Source organism: Petaurus breviceps, unplaced genomic scaffold (assembly GCF_028583685.1).
Source record: "Petaurus breviceps papuanus isolate PSGF00001 unplaced genomic scaffold, PetGlider_PUasm1.0 218, whole genome shotgun sequence".
Taxonomy (NCBI): Eukaryota; Metazoa; Chordata; class Mammalia; order Diprotodontia; family Petauridae; genus Petaurus; species Petaurus breviceps.
In genome coordinates, this window is record NW_027185872.1 from 2,104,436 (window position 1) to 2,123,011 (window position 18,576).

Below are 18,576 nucleotides of genomic sequence, written 5' to 3' on the forward strand. Positions count from 1 at the left end.
CAATTATTTAAGAAATTCCTGACTTCTAAATTATTTTCTTCCCTCCTGCCCCTCCCCTCTCCTTGAGAAGGCAAGCACTTTGATTTCAATTATACATGTGAAGTCCTGTAAAATATTGTTCCATATTAGGCATGGTGCTAAAGAAATACAAACAAAATAAGATAATATAAATAAAGACATTTTAAAAAGCTTTCTTCAGTCTGTATTCAGAGTTCATCATTTCTCTCTCCGAAGGTAGATAATATATTTCATCATGGTACTTTGGGCTTATCTTGGATCACTGTCTTGATCACAGTAGCTAATGTTGAGCACCCTTACAATACTGATGTACTATGTAGGATATTTTCCTGGTTCTACTCACTTCACTCAGCATCAGTTCATAGAACTCTCCCTCAGTTTTTTTCTTTTTATGCTTCTCTTGAGCCTTGTATTTGAAAGTCAAATTTTCTCTTCAGCTCTGGTCTTTTCATCAGGAATGCTTTAAAATCCTTTATTTCATTAAATATCTATTTTTTTTCCCTTTGAGGATGGTAGTTTTGCTGGGTAAGGTATTCTTGCTCGTAATTCCAGGTCTTTTTCTTTTTAAAATATCACATTACAAGTCCTTCCCTCTTTTAATGTGGCACCTCCTAAATCTTGGATAATCCTAAATGTGACTCCATGGTATTTGAATAGTTTCTTTCTTGCTTCTTAAAGTATTTTTTTTCTTTGACCTGGGAACTCTTCAATTTAGCTATAATATTCCTGGGAGTTTTCATTTTGGGATCTTTTCAGATGGTGAGTGATCAGAGGAGTCTTTAAATTTCTATTTTATTTTCTGGTTCTAGTATATCAATATATAGTATATATCTATATCTAGTATCTGTCTCTCCCCCCCACACACACACACTGATAATTTTTAAAAATATGCTATCTAGGCTCTTTCTTTGATCTTGGCTTTCAGATAATCCAATAATTCTTAAATTATCTCTCCTCAATCAATTTTCTAGGTTAGTTGTTTTTCTGATGATATTGTTCACATTTTCTTCTATTTTTGCCATTCCTTTGACTTTATTTTATTGTTTCTTGATTGCTCAATTCTTATTTTTAAGGAATTACTTTTTTCACTGAACTTTTATGTATTTATTTTTCTATTTGGGCAATTCTGTTCTTTAAGGAATTATTTTCATCAGTGAATTTTTGTACTTTTTTTTCCTTTTGGCCAATTCTGGGCAGGGGAGGTTGGGGTCTTTTTGGAGAGGGGAGAGGAAAGGCATTTGGGGTTAAATGACTTTTCCAAGCTCACACAGCTAGTAAGTGTTAAGTGTCTGAGGCTGGATTTGAACTCAGGTCCTCCTGACTCCAAGGCCGGTGCTTTATTCACTGTACCACCTAGCCACCCACCAGTTCTGTTTTTTAAGTTGTTATTTTCTTCAGTATTTTTTATGCTTCTTTTACCAAGGTGTTAATTCTCTTTTCCTAATTTTCTTCCTTTGCTTTCATTTCTTTATCTAGTTTTTCCTTTATGACTATTATTTAATTTGGGGAAAACATATATATTTTAGCTCTTTCAGGAATTCATATAGGGCTTGCATCCAATTAACATTTTCTGGAGGCTTTGCTTGTAGCTGTTTTGACTTCATTGTCTGCTGAGTCTGTGTCTTAATCTTTCCTTCATGATAGTAACTTTCTGTGTTCAGGTTTTTTTTTTTGTTATTGTTCTTTTTTGCACATTTTCTCCACCCTGTTTCTTGATTTTGAACTTTATGTTCATGCTGGACTCTGTTCCCAGCAAGAGGTTGAGGTGGAGTGGGGGTGGGACTCTGCTTGAAGCTTCAGGCTTTTTTGCACTACTGTTTTCACAGCTAGTTCTGGGAATTTGGAAGGTTTTCATGCTTCCAAGGTGTTGTGATCTGGGGAGAACTGTGGTAACTTCTCTCTTGGTCTGTACTTTGCTAAGTTATTTTTTATGAAATTAAAATATCCAGGAAATTAGAAAATTATACTTGAGGATGAAAAAATGGAAAACACATTACAACATACATTGTAGGTGCTCTAGGGGCCCACAGGGGATTCGGAATGTGCTGTTTACTTAGATTTCCATTTAAACTCATTTTCACTTTGTTATAATGCTGGATCAGAAATTCAATATTACTTAGGCTCATGCCTCATACCTTGATAAAAATATAGAGGCAGAGAAAGCAAACATCCATCATTTCCCAATGTAAAACAGATCCCCCTTCCCCCAGATCCTGCCAAGCCATTCCTACTATGACCAACAAATCAATGTGTGTTTGGATTTAAATTTTTATTTTCATTTTTGCTTTCATAGTTTGACACTGTGTGTTTGTGGCCCCCAGCAAGTTAGCATTTGATGGCTTAGTATTTCCTTTAATTGACAAGCCCTCCAACCTCCCTCTGCAATGTATTTATGTAAAATATAAACTCAGAGAGAAAATCACTTTTTGGCTTAATAAATATTTGTTTTATTTCAACTACATCTGTTCCGCAGAGCTTGTTTGGAGACCATTAGTGTGCAGTAGGAAATGCTTGTGTTTGTATTTTCTCCAGTGTTTGAATTCAGCTATCACTGGTGGCCCATTATTTCGGTTAGGTTCTCTGACATTAATCAACCTAGAAATTGAATTCTCTCAGTTTATGTTCACATTATAAAACATGTATGGAGTTTGTAAAGGCAAGAGTAAAGGCAAGTTACATCCACACATCACCCTTTAGCCACAACGGTGATTATATTTCTATTATCTCATTTGATCCTTGCAGTTCTTTTAGAAGGTAGGCAGAACTGGTCATTATTATCTCACTTTTATGGGCAGGGACAGTGAGACTCATTGATTCAGTCACATGTGATGGTGATATCACTCCCTTTACCCTATCTCTATAGACTTTAGAACATGATCCATAGACAGGCATATGTGTGTATGAACATATTTTCTAGGTTATATATAATAAATGCTTATGTGTGTTGTGTACGCATATATGCATAAATGCAAGCATACACATATACATGTATTTGTGTACATGTTATGTACACACGATAGTATCTGTCTCTGTCAGCTAGGGTTATTGTAAGGAAAAAAAATGAAATATTTCTAAACTGTTTTACATCCTTACAATGTTTTATAGATATTAGCTACTACTATATGTGTGACCTGTGACCCTGATAAAGTCACCTAATTTTCCTCAGTTTCACTCTTCTCATCTGTAAAATGGAAGGAAAGGACTAAATGACCTGAAAGGTCATTTCCAATTCTTCATATAACAAAATTAGCATTAAAAAAAATCCACACCCAGGGTGTCCAGGTAGCACAGCTAGTAAGAGCACCGGCCCCAGAGTCGGGATGACCTGGGATCGAATCCAGGCTCAGACACTTAGCACCCACCCAGAAACAACTGGCCATGTAAACTTGAGCAAGTTACTTAACCCCAATTGCTTAGGGGCGTCCAGGTGGCTCGGTGAGTAAGAGCACTGGCCCCAGAGTCGGGATGACCTGGGATCGAATCCGGGCTCTGATACTTAGCACCACACCCAGAATAACTGGCCATGTAAACTTGAGCACGTTACTTAACCCCATTGCTTAAAAGAAAAAAAAATCCACACCAAAGATCACACCACTTTAAGACCATCTACTAACATTAATTTACCTGTTTAACTGTTGGCATTCTTAATGTGCATTTTCTGTCCAGAGACCAACGAGTTGAGACACTGCTCACATTCTGTCTTAACGAAGGGGAAAAAACAACACTTAATAATGGGTCTAAGGCAAATGAGGCATTTAAGAGGTGCATTTGCTTGGATGAGTGGTTCTCAGAGCTTTCAGGAAATAACTATAAACATAATTTCCATTCCTCAGGTAGACCTTGGCATGAAGGAGTTTCATTCAGATCCTTTGTAAATGGAGTTTCCCTCCTTATTACCCCAAACAAAGACCAAGAGAACTGGCACCTGCCGCATTTGTGTAGCCCGCCTTATTGGATGTCCCACAACTGAAGAGAATCCAAGTCAGTGCTCCCAGAACTCCCCCCTGTTCTTCCCTTGCCCCCATCGTTTCTTCCTCTTCATCCCCCCACTCCAGACTTTCCTCCATCCTGCTGGCCATCACTCAGAGATGGCTGCCCTCTGGTCTCCTGCCTCAGGACCCCCAGGAAGCTTTTCCTGATGAATCCAAGTTTGATGTCCCCTGTCTCTGGAGCTTCTTTAATCACAATAATTCTTCATTGTGCTGTCCTTTCCTGCAAAGAAATATTTATTAAGTGCCAACAGACTGTAAGGCATGGTGAATATGAAGATAGCTGAGGACTGAGACCTTTATCTCAAAGAGCTTGCCTGCTGTCAAGGGAGGAAATGAAAACAGATGATAGGAAGGAGAATATAAGAGCAAAGAAGAAGCCCAGACCGATCCCAGTGATGACTTGAGGAGCTCATTAGCAGCTGGGCTAGCCTAAGGAAGGCTTCGTGGTTGAGGTGGCCCTTAAAGGGAACAACTATTCCCAAGATGGAGACGGGGCAGTGTGACTGAAGTGAGTGTGTGATTCTTGTCATCGCAATAGGATGAGTGAGGACCAGATGAAAACAGCCTCTCATCAGTAGCTGTTTAGCTGGATTGTGCCTGGAGTTGATGTAAATGTTAGTAGATAGAACAAGACAGCCACCTCCTTGTTTGGAGGTGCCAGGCCCCAGTTAATTCAGCCCAAAGTAACAGCTGCTTTCTTGACTAGGGACTTTCTCTTCAGCCCAAACCTTGAATGTCCTTGCCTTCTTTTGGTGCAGATTAAGCTATGAGGCCACTACGACCCCTGGACGGCTTTTTCTGATCAGTCACTGTCTCTCCATGTTCATCCTCCCCATTTTGGTGGGAATCATTATTAGCAGTTTTCTTGACTTCAAGGCTAAATTTCTCCCTTTGCCACTTTCCTTCTAGTTTCTCCTAGTGCCCTTCTGGCAAAAAAAAAAAACCCAATGGAATCTTACTGCCCTGCACAGTTTTTCCAGTCCTTGGAGACTCCTGTGGCCCCTCTGTGAATTCTTCTAGGCTAAAAGTAAAGTATCAATAAGTTTCATGTGTAAGTCCCTTCAATGTACAGGTGAGAAAACTGAGTCCAAGAAGGGCTTAATTGGCTTGCCCAAGGTTGCTCACTTAAATCCAATTCATGCAAGTGAAGACATCACCTTCCTGATGTCATTGGTTCTCTTTGAGAATGAAAGATGAACATCAACAGGCAAAAAATAATAGCGTTGGCATTCACCCAACCATGTCCACTGACTCCAAATCCACCATGAAACATTGCTTCATCAAATCTGGGGAGCAATACACATTTACACAAAAAGTGAAATATCATTGCAATTGATGCTCCTGGAGTTATAACAAATTAGTACGTATATGGTCAATAAGTGATGTAGACAGTAGATGTTATGCTTTCCACTGGATTGTAAGCTCCATGAGGATAGGGACTGTTCTTTTCTACATGTGGTATCTCGCCTAGCACAGAGCCCAGTGTTCTGTGCCCAACTAGCGATTCTTTAAATGTTTGTCCAATGATTCACAAATGAGTGAGGGTGGGAGGGAGTAAATGGCTCCACATGGTCAAAGGAGGGAGTCATGGGGAAGAGGTGGCTTGAGCTCAGCCTTGAAGGCTGAGCAGAAATTAAATGCACACAAATGGTATTCTGAGCAGGGAGAGTAGTCCAAGCATTGGGATGGAAGCATTACAACAACTCTGTAAGGTAGATATCACACATATTATTATTTCCCGTTTAGATATGGGGAAACTGAGGCTCAGAGAGCAGTAATTTGCTCAAGGTCACCTTGTTACTTCCTATAGCAGGATTCAGTAATTCTATTGACAGAAGACAATATTTACACAGTTAAATAAATATAAGGTAATTTAAAGGTCAAAATATTGAATAAAATAACTTCCTCTAGTTGACATCAGAATGTCATTTGCACTTGATACAATGTAATTCTTTTTTTAAATTTTTTTATTACTGAAACTTAAATACACAATAAGAAAAAGAAATATAAGCTTAAATATTGAAACTTAAATATATAAGAAAAAAGCATGTCATGTGCACAGCAGATAGTGAGAGAATTAAAAATATATAGCAATAAATTTCCATTTCAGGAAAGCCTCCATATTAAATGCTACACGTCATGTTGAAAGCTGTCCATCTTTTCTTTGCTGTCTTGTAGGTTTTCTTTTGTTCTCTGCTGCACTCTTTTTACTTTGTTCTGAAAATGTAATTCTTCATGTTCACTGTGAAAAAAGGGTGAGATCTTGAATGCGGAAGTCATATTGAACCAATGAATGCTAGTAATATTTACAAACACCTCAGTTTCCTCTAAGCAAGGTACATCAAACATAGATATGTCAAGGAAGGTCTGAGGTCAAATTTGAACTCGGGTCTTCCTAATTCCAGGTCCAGCTTTCTATTGACTGCATCCTGAAATCCAAGCTGAACAGAAAGAACCCATTGAAAGCAACTAAAATCATGTAATAGCAGTCTGAATACATATTTTTGGACCTGAAAAATAGGCCACAGGAGATTGGGAAAGTGTCCCAACCAAAACCTTTACAATATTATGAATTACAGAAGTTTTGTTCTCCTAAGACATTTAAAGAAAGGTAAGTGACTGCCTCTTTTCCCCAATCAGGAAGAAGGTGGATAGGAAGCCTGGGGAGAAGCCATTGAAACAAGCAGATGTTGCTTTACCTTCCCCTAGGAAAGACTGGTATCAGGTACTCTCCACTGGATAAACGTAACCAGAAGTGGTTGAGCTCCAGGTGAAGCCAATGGAACGGATGAGGGTCAAGAACAGAATGAAAAAGAAGGTTCTCAGGGGCCATATCCACGTGAGCTCGGCCAGAATCAGGAAGACAAAGAAGAATAAGACAAATGCCTGAGCCGTGCTGATGTGTTCATGGAAACAGGAGTTGACGATGAGGACAATGCAGATAGGGTGATTGCTGCTAGATATTACAGAAGGATTCTCCTTAGAGCGCCCAGACCTAGCGACCAATGCAAACCTTACAAGGAAATGGTAGAAATTGGGCAGCACCTCCGTCTTCACCCACTGGGTGCTTAGCAAGGCAAGTCCCAGGGGCTAGAATCATACGGTGACTCTAATTTTGCTTTTTCTGTTTTTAATGGACTAACAAGCAATTGATTTCCCTACTACAGACATAGATCCCTGAATCACCTGGAAACCTCAACCAGCCAGCTTTTGTAATGGGGCCAGCATCACAGGCTAACCTTGTTCATAACTGCCTATAAAAATTTAGGGATGACATTTAAAATTGATGCCACCAAACCTAATCGGCTAGCTTCATGGAATGAAAAGCTTTCAGTGACTCAGGAGCTCAAAACCACACAGGAACAGAATGAGCCATGTGTCGTCAGTGATGGGCTGTCTCCACTGACGAGAGGCTGAATACAGTTGCCTGTCCCCGTGTAATGGCTGCCTGTAGAGTGGGAACCGTCCTCAGATCCTGGCAGGAGGGCATCTTGTCCCTCAGCTCTTTCTCTCTGTGAGCCCCATTGAGAAGGAATGAGATCATGACTCGAGCAGTGCTGATGAAAGGCCTGGCCCCACTGCCGGGGCTCGCAGCCGGCAATGGCCTCAGGAGGAAGAGAACAGACTGACTTCTTCCTGGCTTAATGTGGCTTCTTTCCCTTCTGTTTATTCTGCCTTTGCAGGATGCAACTTCCAGAGTCCCGGAATCATGATTTTATAATGAAAAATGACTGAAATGCAGTGATCACGGTCAGCTCCTTCTTAGCCTAGTGAACATCTGCCATTTTTGCTGTGATGGTCCAGTAGACTACAATGCAACTAAAGGTCACTTGATAACCAGCAGTCACTGAGCAGTTAGTAAGCACCTGCTGTGTGCCAGGCGATCCATAGGCCCTGGCCTGAGAGACGGTTAGTAGGAGGAGAGGAGGAGCAGGTGGTCCCCCGAGACCAGGGACAGGATGTCAGCTCTTTGAGGAGGGATAAGGAGGAAGGTCCATGCCCCCCGCCATTGCTTTGTATTTATTCTAGGTGTCCATGCCCCCCCATTGCTTTGTATTTATTCTAGGTGTCCATGCCCCCCACCATTGCTTGGTATTTATTCTAGGTGTCCATGCCCTCCCCCCGCCATTGCTTTGTATTTATTCTAGGTGTCCATGCCCCCCCATTGCTTTGTATTTATTCTAGGTGTCCATGCCCCCCCATTGCTTTGTATTTATTCTAGGTGTCCATGCCCCCCACCATTGCTTGGTATTTATTCTAGGTGTCCATGCCCTCCCCCCACCATTGCTTGGTATTTATTCTAGGTGTCCATGCCCCCCCATTGCTTTGTATTTATTCTAGGTGTCCATGCCCTCCCTCCCCTCCCCCCCATTGCTTTGTATTTATTCTAGGTGTGTTTTCTCTTTGCGCCTTGTTTTCCCTGAGAGTACAGGCTTCTCTAGGTCAGGGACCGCTGTGTTTTTATCTCTGTATCTGCAGTGCCTGCCACATTTAACCAGTGTTTACTGAATGGAATTGAGGATTAAGTGGGAAATCTCCAATGTGTACCAGACTTCCCTGGTGCCTTTTCCTTCTGCTGAGTCCCCTGCAGCCCCAGGCTTGGGGCAGAGCATCATAGCCCTGGGACAGCACACACAGGCTTCACTTCCAGCTGGAGGGGCCTTTGACATGGTCTCCTACACTCCCTCCTTCTATGGGTGAGGAGACCCAGGGTCAAGAGAGGTGGCAGTAATGGGCAAGGTCAGTATTCAAACCCAGGTTTTCAGATTCTAAAGGCATCGCTGTCTCCACAAACCTGCCCTTTACCTTCCATGATTCCTTGATTATTTTTATGAGCATCATCAGCCCTAGAGAAATGTCCCATGAGGCTCCCTCCATAGAATGCTGTTAATCTCTCTGGGCCTCAGTTTTCTCATCTATTAAATGAGCATAGCCTTTGATGTTCTACATTTGGGTGTCCTGAGAAATGTAGGAGGGAGCCGGAGTATTTGACTGTCGGTGCACCAGACTCTCTGCAAGGAAAGCGAGTGTCCTTTGTAAACCAAATCCTCATGGAAAACATTAAAAGAATCAGATCACTATCTTTTCTGCAGATGGCTCACAGAACAATGAAATGTGTCCTCAGAAAATGAGGAGAAATGTAGAGTGAGAACATTCTTCCTTAGATTCCTGATCTCTCTGGAGGTCAGGTCCCCGTCCTTGGTCAGTGCCTGGAGCAGTCTCTGTCCCAGCCTGGGCCAGACCTTGATTTCTGGAGATGCGGTGTCTGGAGGATCTTGATTTCATGGGGTGGGTATTTTCTGGAATTTGCTAGCATCCTGCCAGCCCTGCTTCAGATACTCAGAATTTCAGGGTGTTTGGTGGACACGGGATTGGCATCTTCAGTGGCTGTCCCACACAGGGGACAGGGGCTAATGAGGGAGACAGTCCCCGCTCCCAAGAAGCTATTGCACAGTATTCCCTGGTGAGTTGTGATGAGGAGCAGCATTTGGAGAGGAAGAGACGTGCAGACTTCTGTGGGACTAAGGTTTTCCCCAAGGTCAGTCCCTACTGCCCTCCCTCTGAGAAGACCTTCCGCTTGTATCATCTCTACCTTGTGTGTATTTATATGTATATATGTATAGTTATAGTTATTTTCATATTATCCCTTATTCAAAGGTGAACTCTCTGAGAGCAGGGAGGCTTATTTTTGCCTTTATATATCTCTTACTTAGTATAGTACCTGGCACATAGTGAATGCTTGTTGGTAGACATTACTGAGATGAGTTCTTATAATTTTGCCAATAGTTACTATTATTGTTATGATTTCGTTTTGGAGTTCTATCCCATACTCCCAATTTCTTTCATCCCAGTGTAAAACATTTGACCCCATTAGAATGGGCAGGTTTTTGCATCCTGGCCCTTCCTAGGGGACTTACTAGCTGTAGTCTCTTAAGAAAATGTCTGTTGAATCAACAGAGATTGAAATGAATAGAATCCCTTTACTGGAGGCTATATGTTGTCGAGCATAATAGGTTTTTGGACATAAATCATCCTTTGATTTTAAATTGAAGAAGGTTAAGGAGGACAATGTGGAGCTTTAGATGATCAGAAGGAGTTTTCTCATATTTTTTGGATTGACTTTCTTCTTGTTAAAATCCCCCTTGCAAAGAGTCCTTCAGACCTAGTGAGCAGTTGTTCTCCCATTTACTGAGTGTGTCGTCCAAGCTTTGTGGAGGTGCGGGTGCGGGGGTGGGTGATGGCCCTCTTCACCCAGTTCCCATGATGTGAAAGGCCGACCTCTCCATCAGCAACCACCCAGATACACCTTGGGAATTCTTGCTGTTGAGATTCTTGATCGAAGGCTGGGGCAGTCAGATTAGTGCAGACGTGGATGATTAAACCAAGGGAACTCTTCTCTGAGAAGAGCCGTGATCTTCAGTCCCACTGGTGAGTTCTGGAATCTTGGATGGACAAAGCGCCAGTTGGGGGTGATGGCATTTGGCCCTTCTAGAGATTCCCGTAGCACAGCTGCCGTTGTTAAATCTCAGCCAGTATCTTCACTTGGCTGTGTGAACTTCTGTTTCCCTGTTGTTTTGCAAAACAAATTTTGTTACCATAATTTATAAATAACTGAGAAAAGGAGGGAATACTGTCTGATGATTTTGGCTCTGAGTTTCACATTGTGATAAAATCTATGAGATTCCCAGTGGATTTCCCCAGCAATTGCAGTGGAAAGACACAGAATGCAGGGGGCTTTGGGGGTAGAAGTGGCTTTTAGAGTATCTGTGAACAGAGGCGCATTTACACACTTCCTGTCTGTCATTGCCATACCACGGTCATCATTCCAGCATCAGAGCTGGCATTTGGAGGTAGAGGCCAAACAATGTGTGGGCGTGTGAGCACATGCTCATGTATCCATGTCCATGGGTGTGTGTACCTAGCTCAGTGGAAAGACAATAAACTTCTCTTACAGGGAAACTGAGGCAGGTGGTTTTTATCTTTCTTCTCCTTTGCTGGCAGTTTTGGCTTCTACTTTCATAATCTCATTCTTTTGGGAATTGTGACCTTCTTTGCACTGGCATTCAATTAAGCAGCATTCCTTAAGTAATAATAATTGTAGCTAACATTTATATAGTTCTTACTGTGTACCAAGGACTGTGCTAAGAACTTTACAGTTATTTCATTTGGTCTTCACAGCAGTCCTGTGAGGTAGGTTCTATTATTCTTTACAGATGGGGAAACTGAATCAACCAGTATTTATGTGACTTACCGAGGGTCACAAGGCTAGTGTCTGAGATGAGATGCGAATTCAGATCTCCCTAACCCCAGGTCTGGCTGTGCATCCACTCTGTACACTCCTGTGCCAGAGACTGTGTGGTATACTGGTAATGGAAAGACAAAAATGTCCTTGCAGAGGGGCTGCTTTCTCTCTTCAGACCTCAGCCCAGGAGCCGCTCCACTGATGTCCAGTTTCTGGTGCCTTCCCCCTTCTCAAATTGCCTTTTAATTTACTCGTGTGTCCCCTAGATTTCTACCCCCATCCCCAAAGAAGAGTCCAAGATTCTTGAGGGCAGAAACTTTATTGTTTCGTTTCTCTTATGCGTAACACAGTACTCTGCACAGCATTTAAATGTTACTTGAATTTTAGAATCTGTTTTCCAAGTGAAGAAGAAAGGAAGAAAAAATGGGAGGAAAAAAAAGGAGGAGGGAGGGAGGAAGAAAGGAAGGAAGGAGAAAAGCCCCATGCTATCATGTACCTGGATAATGCTGCAGAAGGGTCTGATCTCTAGAACCCTGCCCCGGTGCCTCTCTGATCAGTGACCTTGGCTACCTGTGGCCTAGCCAAGTCCACCAATGCCCCTGGGCCTAGACAGCAGGACAAAAACAGGCACACACGTGACTTGCCTGGTCCGAATGATTCATTTTTTGATGTGAGAGCCTCCTGCAAAAACTCTTTCTTTGGCCAGTAATGAAAGGATTTGGGTTTAATTGTCTAAAGAGATGATTAAAGGAATATTTCCTCAGTTACAGCTCCCATTGGGAGTTCTGCCTGAACAAAGGGCAAAACAGAGCCTGGGGTATTTCTGTGTGTTCTCTCTCGGCAAGTGTATGCCTTGGAAAAGTGAGGCATGAGATAAGCTCAAAAAAGCAAAAGGAAAGTAAAAACAACACATCTGCTTCACACCAGAAGGAAATCTCCTATAATTGCATGTGTGGTCCCTGGGGGTGAGGGTCTAGAGACAGTGAAGTGGACTCATGGCTTCATCTTTAAGCAACGGACCCTTCCTTACCTGGCGTGAACCCAAGGGCAAGAGATCTCGGCGAATAGGGTCAGTGACTTTCACAGGAACTCTATCTAGATCAGGCTGTATCCTTTACTCCTGGTATCCAGTCTGCTAAGCAGGTTTGGGAAACTGAGCCAGGCAAAGGGCCTAAGAGGACATTTTCTATCTGTTAGATGAAGCTATTCAGTCCATATAAAGTTATCTGGGGTGGGATACCTCTTCTAGTCCAGTTCCTTCCCAGGCAACCCCATCACCAGCTTAACACCTTCAAAGGAACTAGAGAGAAGAGCTTCCTTGGGCACCCCTGAAGGCTTTCTCCCAATCCCTGGCAGTTTGTGAGTAACTCAGGCTGAACATTCATCTTGAAGCTCGATCTCTGAGCGTCTCTGTAATGCTCACACCTACATCCAGCCATGGCTCCAAATCAAGGATGCGCACAGAAGACCAGACGAGCCGTGCATCACCATTAAAATATTTACCCATGGACGAGCCGAGGATTTGCATCCTAAAGCAGATGCTGCTTTGGATTCTGCTGGCTGGTGCTCCATTTTGGTCAGCGCTGACCCTGGCTTCTCCGCAGCGTGCTGACTGCATTAGTCATGGGACATCTTTGCAGAGGATGGAGCCTCTGGACTGATCCCAGCCTGGGGTGGGGCTGGAGGCTCAGCCCCAGATAGCTAGAGGAGGGAGGCTGAGCCCAGGAGCCGTGGGACTGGGGTAGGCTCCCTGCTTGAAAATCTGATTGGAGTCCTCCTTCTACAGTAACTGATATCTAGCCTTTCTATGGTGCATTCCAGGTCGCAAGGCCATTTACTGTTTTCTTCTTTGATCTTTAAGGTGATGTCAGCAGTGGCCAGTAACCCTGTGTCTGCAGGCCACAGGAAGCATCTCTCCCAACCCACTGGGCGTTGTAAAAGCTCCTTAATTGGTTGTTGTTTTTCTTTCCAGGACAATCTACAACAGCTACAAGAAAGCGTCAGGCAGGGCGCCAACATCATCGCTTCGCTCATCAAGGACCGAAGTGCCGGACTCACTGGGCAGCTGCTGATCGCGTGATGTATGACAAGAAGACGGACCACGCTCAGTCCTTCTCTCCCATTCTCTTTCCTTATGTCTTTGCCTCTCATTTTCCTCCAGAAAATTGTAATGATTTTCCCTTCCTTGTTTCATGCTGAAGTTTTCTCCTAAAGCTTCCAATTAGTGCCCATTTCTATGCAGTTCAGGCCTTACTGTTTGCTTATATGTGAGAAGAATCCATTAAATTGGAAACTGTATAACTGCTGCCCAGACAGTTAATTTGGGGGCCTTTCCAGGGGAAGATTCTTTCGAAAGATCTAGATAACTGTTAGGTCCTATCCAATTAAAAGACTAATTTAAGAACAAGTGATAACAAAAATCTTTTGTCACCGTTCTCACAGATTAGTCAAGCAGATGATTCTCTGAATTCCTTAGTGCTGATGGGGCTTTTGGACGTTTTTCAGAATTCTGCTTTTTCTTTTCCAAATATTCCTTTCTCTGCATCCTAGATGAGGGTCTGAGATGATGGGGAGAGCCTTGAGTGGTGCCATCTGGTTTCCTTCTGAACCGGAGGTGTGCACCTTAAAGGACGAGGAATGAAAAGGCCATGCACCTGCTGGGCTCTGAATGGTATTAGGCCACCATGGAATCCCCTTTCCTCTCTTCCCCTGAGTGGGCCCTGAGGTTGCTTTCATTTTTTGTTTTCCTTTCAATGAATTAGCCAGAAGTTGATTCTGACTATTGAAATGAATGAAGATAAAATAACTATTTTCTAGGCACTGGCCAAATCTTGCCACCAAAAAATAAAATAATAAAAATCTTTCCTGATTAATCCTGATTTTCTGTCATTCTTGGACACAGGGAAAGTGATGCCTTCCTTCCAGAGTTAGCATAGGGAATTATTTACAAGACAAAAAGGTCTCCAGATTTCATAAGCCTTGAGAGAGGCTCATTTTGGTTTTCCAGGACTCAACTGGTGTGGACTGGGTCACCAGGGGTAGCAGTTGGTGCAGTGGATACAGCTCTGGCTTTGGGATCAGGAAGTCTCATCTTCCTGAGTTCAAATCTGACCTCAAACACTTACTAGCTGTGTGACCCTGGGAAAGGCACTTGCCCCTCTTTGGCTCAGTTTCCTCATCTGTCAAAGGAGCTGGAGGAGATGACAAACCACTTGGGCATCTCTGCCAAATGGGGTCATGAAGAGTTGGACATGACTGAACAACAGCACTGGGGGCCACAATGGAGCTTGTGTAATCTTGAGCTTCTTTTGCTTCACATTCCTGGTCTGTCCCATCAGAGCTGTTTGGATTGTGCCCGGTAGAAGTGCGACACTTCTGATGTGGGAGAAGAAATGAGTTTGGGTTCCAGTCTGGGAGGCCCCTAGAGCTCCTTGGATTTCTGCTGTCTGGTGAACCTCTGCCATCTCCTTGTCCCTGGTTCTTCTATTCCTGGTCATCAGTTGGAGGCCCTGTTCTGATCAGTGTGTGGATCGCTCCAAGCCCCTCATGTCTTTGGTCCTCAGTGCTCTCCATGGGTAGCTGAGCTGGTGGCCAGGATCCTCTCCCTGTTCAGCATGGCTTGTGTGCAAAGGCAGATCCACTGGTCGCTCCTGAGTTGCTGCTCAGGGAGAAAATGAAGGATGTAATGGAAGGCCAGCTTGATGGGATCTGCTAGACCTGGTGTCCCCTGGCATTGCCCCAAGTAGCCAGGGAGTGCATAGGAAGGCGGAGGGGCAGGGCCTGACTGGAAGCCTTCCATTTACTTGCTTTGTTGCCTCATCATGGTGTGAAGGAGAACCTGGCCTCCAAAGGCTTTATCCGGGCAGGTCTTGCTGGAGCCTTAGGGATGGTCTCAGTGACCAGGTTAATGTTACCTGAGGCCCAGTGCAGCTAAGTGTAGAGATACTCAGCTTCTGGGGGAAGAAAACCCATGTGGCCATGGCAACCGAGAAAGCAAAGAAAAAATGGACTGTAACTCCCATGTGGTTCAAACGCCTTCACTCCTCCATCAGGGATGCAGACAGCCTGCCAGGAACAAGGGCAGAAGAGGCCAAGGGGCCACACATTGGTCCTGTCTACAGCCATTACCTGGACTGTACTGTTCTGGATACAAGATCCTTCTCCATAACCGGGGAGGTGGCCTGGAGTAGGAGGCATGGAAGCACATCAGTGGACTCATGCCTCCTCTAAATAGACCGATGCTCTCAGGCTCTTGTGGCCAAACAGAAGCCCCTGGGCTCTTCTGGGGGGGGAGGAGAGCAGGGGCTGGTCCATGCCCTCCCCTGACAGCACAAGACGTGCTGGCTGTTTTTAAAATCATCTCCGTGTTTCAGTGGCTCTCATGGGTTGCTTGGCCTTGTGGACTTACTGCTTGCTTACCTGGCTGAAGTCTTTCCTTTTCTTTTCCCTTCATACCATAGACAGAGATTGGCTCTGAAGTCAGAGGACCCGGGTTCAAATCCCATCTCTGATCCAAGACCTGTGTGGTCTTGGTCATTTAATATCTCCAGGCTTTATTTTTCTCTTCCATAAGATGAGAGGATTGGACTGAACGACCTTTGGGGTCCCTGTGGTCTAGCTCCAGGGTCCCATGATAAGACGATGTTTACTTTGTGTCTTCATGAAGCTTCTTTCAAAGTGGGGCCTCTTTACCAGAGAGGCAAAGCTATGTCCTCAAAGTCATAAAGTCATCAGTACTTTTCCATGAACAAAGGATGAATGGCAATGGGTGTTAGAAAATCAAACCAGATGTTTGAGACGGTAGAGTGGAGTGAGCACATTGACTGCTGTAAAATAAAGTTATAACCAAATATGTATGTAACTGTATGTATCCATTGAAAGGCCTTTTCTTTTACTTATTACCATTTAACAAGCCCATTGGTACAGGCTCTCTAGAATCATTGACTTCAGACTGGGATGAGTCCTTGGGGCTCAGCCAGACTCGCCCCATCCCCTTCATTTGTGGAGGAAGCACTTGAGGCCAGGGCTCGCTGCTGAATCCCATTTGGAACTAGAATAAAGTGCCACCACTTTGGCATTGTTCATAGGTCTCCCTGTAGATGGAGGGATCACCAAGATTTCTGAGTGACCGGCAGATCCGATCTGTTTTGAGTAGTTTTCTTTTATTTTTTTCTTAAGCAATCGGGGTTAAGTAACTTGCTCAAGGTCACACAGCCAGTTATTTCTGGGTGTGGTGCTGAGTATCTGAGCCCAGGATTCGATCTCCAGGTCATCCCAACAGTGGAGCCAGTGCTCTTACTCTCTGAGCCACCTGGCCGCCCCTAAGCAATTGGGGTTAAGTAACTTGCTCAAGGTTACACGGCCAGGTGTTTCTGGGTGGGTGCTAAGTGTCTGAGCCCGGGATTCGATCTCCAGGTCATCCTGACACTGGAGCCGGTGCTCTTACTCACTGTGCTACCTGGCTGCCCCGAGTAGTTTTCTTAAAAGAGAAAAGAGTTGAAAATAAAAATTGAAGGCTTTCCCTGGCTTGCTTTTTTGCTGGCCGTTTATGGAGGGTGCTCCAGTGGCCTTTTCCAGTTAATGTTTTGTTTATGTGCACTTGTAAGAGTTCGATTTTAGTTATAAAAATAAAATGAACAAACTGGAATTAATGACTGAAAATCTCTGTTTATGACAGGCAAAGCCAAAGGCATATCTCCTGAACAAGCATGCCTTAGGAATACATGGTCAATTAAAGGCTAACTGTCCAGTCTCTAAATGTAATGACAGTTTTCTAAGCATCCAATGTCACAACAAATATTTGAATAAATGCTTTAGGTTGTGTTTAAATGCCTGAATGTACAGTCATCTCTGCTTCAGTTTGGGTCCCCCCTAAGTGTAAAGCACTGTGCCAGGCACTTGAACTAGAATGACAGAATCAGAACCAAGGAGCAAATAGTGCTCTGTTCAGAGGACACATGGGTGCAGCTAAGTATGACAGGAGAGTAGAGGAGCCTTAAAAGCAGGGATTTTATTTTTTTCCTTCTATCCTCAACACTTGGACCTGTCCTTGGCACATAGAGGATGCTTAATACATGTTTGTATGAATGAATGGATTAAGATAGTGCAGAGATAAGAAGGAGGAAGAAAAGCTGAGAAGCAGGAAGGAAAGGGAGCAGAAAAGATTTCCTGCAAGAGGGGCTCCTAACCTGGGCCTCTAAGGAAGACAGGAATTCTGAGAGGCAGAGATAAGGAGTGAATGCATTCCAGACTGTAGGGCTGGGGCTGGGACAGGGGCTGGGGTAGTTTATACAAATAGATGGGGAGGGAGGAAATGGAGGGTTAAGTTTATGAGATAGTGAGTGGGCCAATATGGATGTAATGGAGTGCATAAAGTGAAGCAGTGTGGAATGAAGGGGTAGAGGTGGAGGGGAGCCAGACTTGGGGGGGGGGGCATGAAATGCCAGAGTAAGGAGATCATGCTTTCCCTACAGGGACTTTGAGCAGAGGACGTAACCATGTTAGACCTGTACTTGAGGGATCTTATTTCTGCAGTTATGTGGATGATGAATTGGAGAGGGCACAGCCTAGGGCTATGGAGATCAGAGGAGTCCATTCTTCTCATAACGGTAAAAGGCAGTGAAGGCCTGATTTAGGGAGGCAGCCTTGGTCATGGGATGAGAGGGACGGATGGATAGAAGATGTTGTTCTCATGGTAAAATTACCAGAATTGACTTCTGAATGAGGGAGATGGAAAGGGAAGACTCAGAAATGGTGTCAAAGTTACTGAACTGGGTGATTGGGAGGATGGTATTACTCTCTTTAGAAATACAGAAGTTTGGAGTTGGATGAGGATGCAAGAGAGGATGAATGGGTGAGTCTGAGATGCTGCTGGTGGTAAACATTTATGGAGAGACCTATCAGGCAGGTGATGATCCCAGGACCCGAGTGAGAGCAGAGCAGAGCAGGACTGTCAGCTGAAGTGAGACTTTCTTTGGATCCCTCATAGGTGCCACAAACACAGTAAGCATTTTTTGTTCAATCGTCTCAGTCATGTCTGATTCTTTATGACCTTATTTAGGGTTTTCTTCTCAAAGATACTATAGTGGTTTGCCATTAAATGCTTATTGATGTGACATGACTTGACTTTTCAGCTGACTGACAGCCTGGATAGATCATTGGCATGGAGTTAATGATATGATGATAATGAGAGTTGTCAGACAGATGGATGGATGGACGGACAGACAGACAGACAGACAGACAGACAGACAGACAGACAGATAGATAGATAGATAGATAGATAGATAGATAGATAGATAGATAGATAGATAGATAGATAGATAG

General features: G+C 43.7%; 1 protein-coding gene across 2 annotated transcripts in view; it reads left to right on the forward strand.

Moving 5' to 3' along the window:
- Nucleotides 1–14,126, forward strand: part of CRPPA (CDP-L-ribitol pyrophosphorylase A) — a 282,427-nt gene extending 268,301 nt beyond the window's left edge. For both annotated transcript variants that reach the window (XM_069094436.1, XM_069094437.1), the window contains one exon: nucleotides 13,226–14,126. In XM_069094436.1, the coding sequence (XP_068950537.1) occupies nucleotides 13,226–13,333 (108 nt within the window). In that variant the 3' untranslated portion in view covers nucleotides 13,334–14,126. The remainder of the gene's footprint in view (nucleotides 1–13,225) is intronic.
- Nucleotides 14,127–18,576: the final 4,450 nt, after the last annotated feature.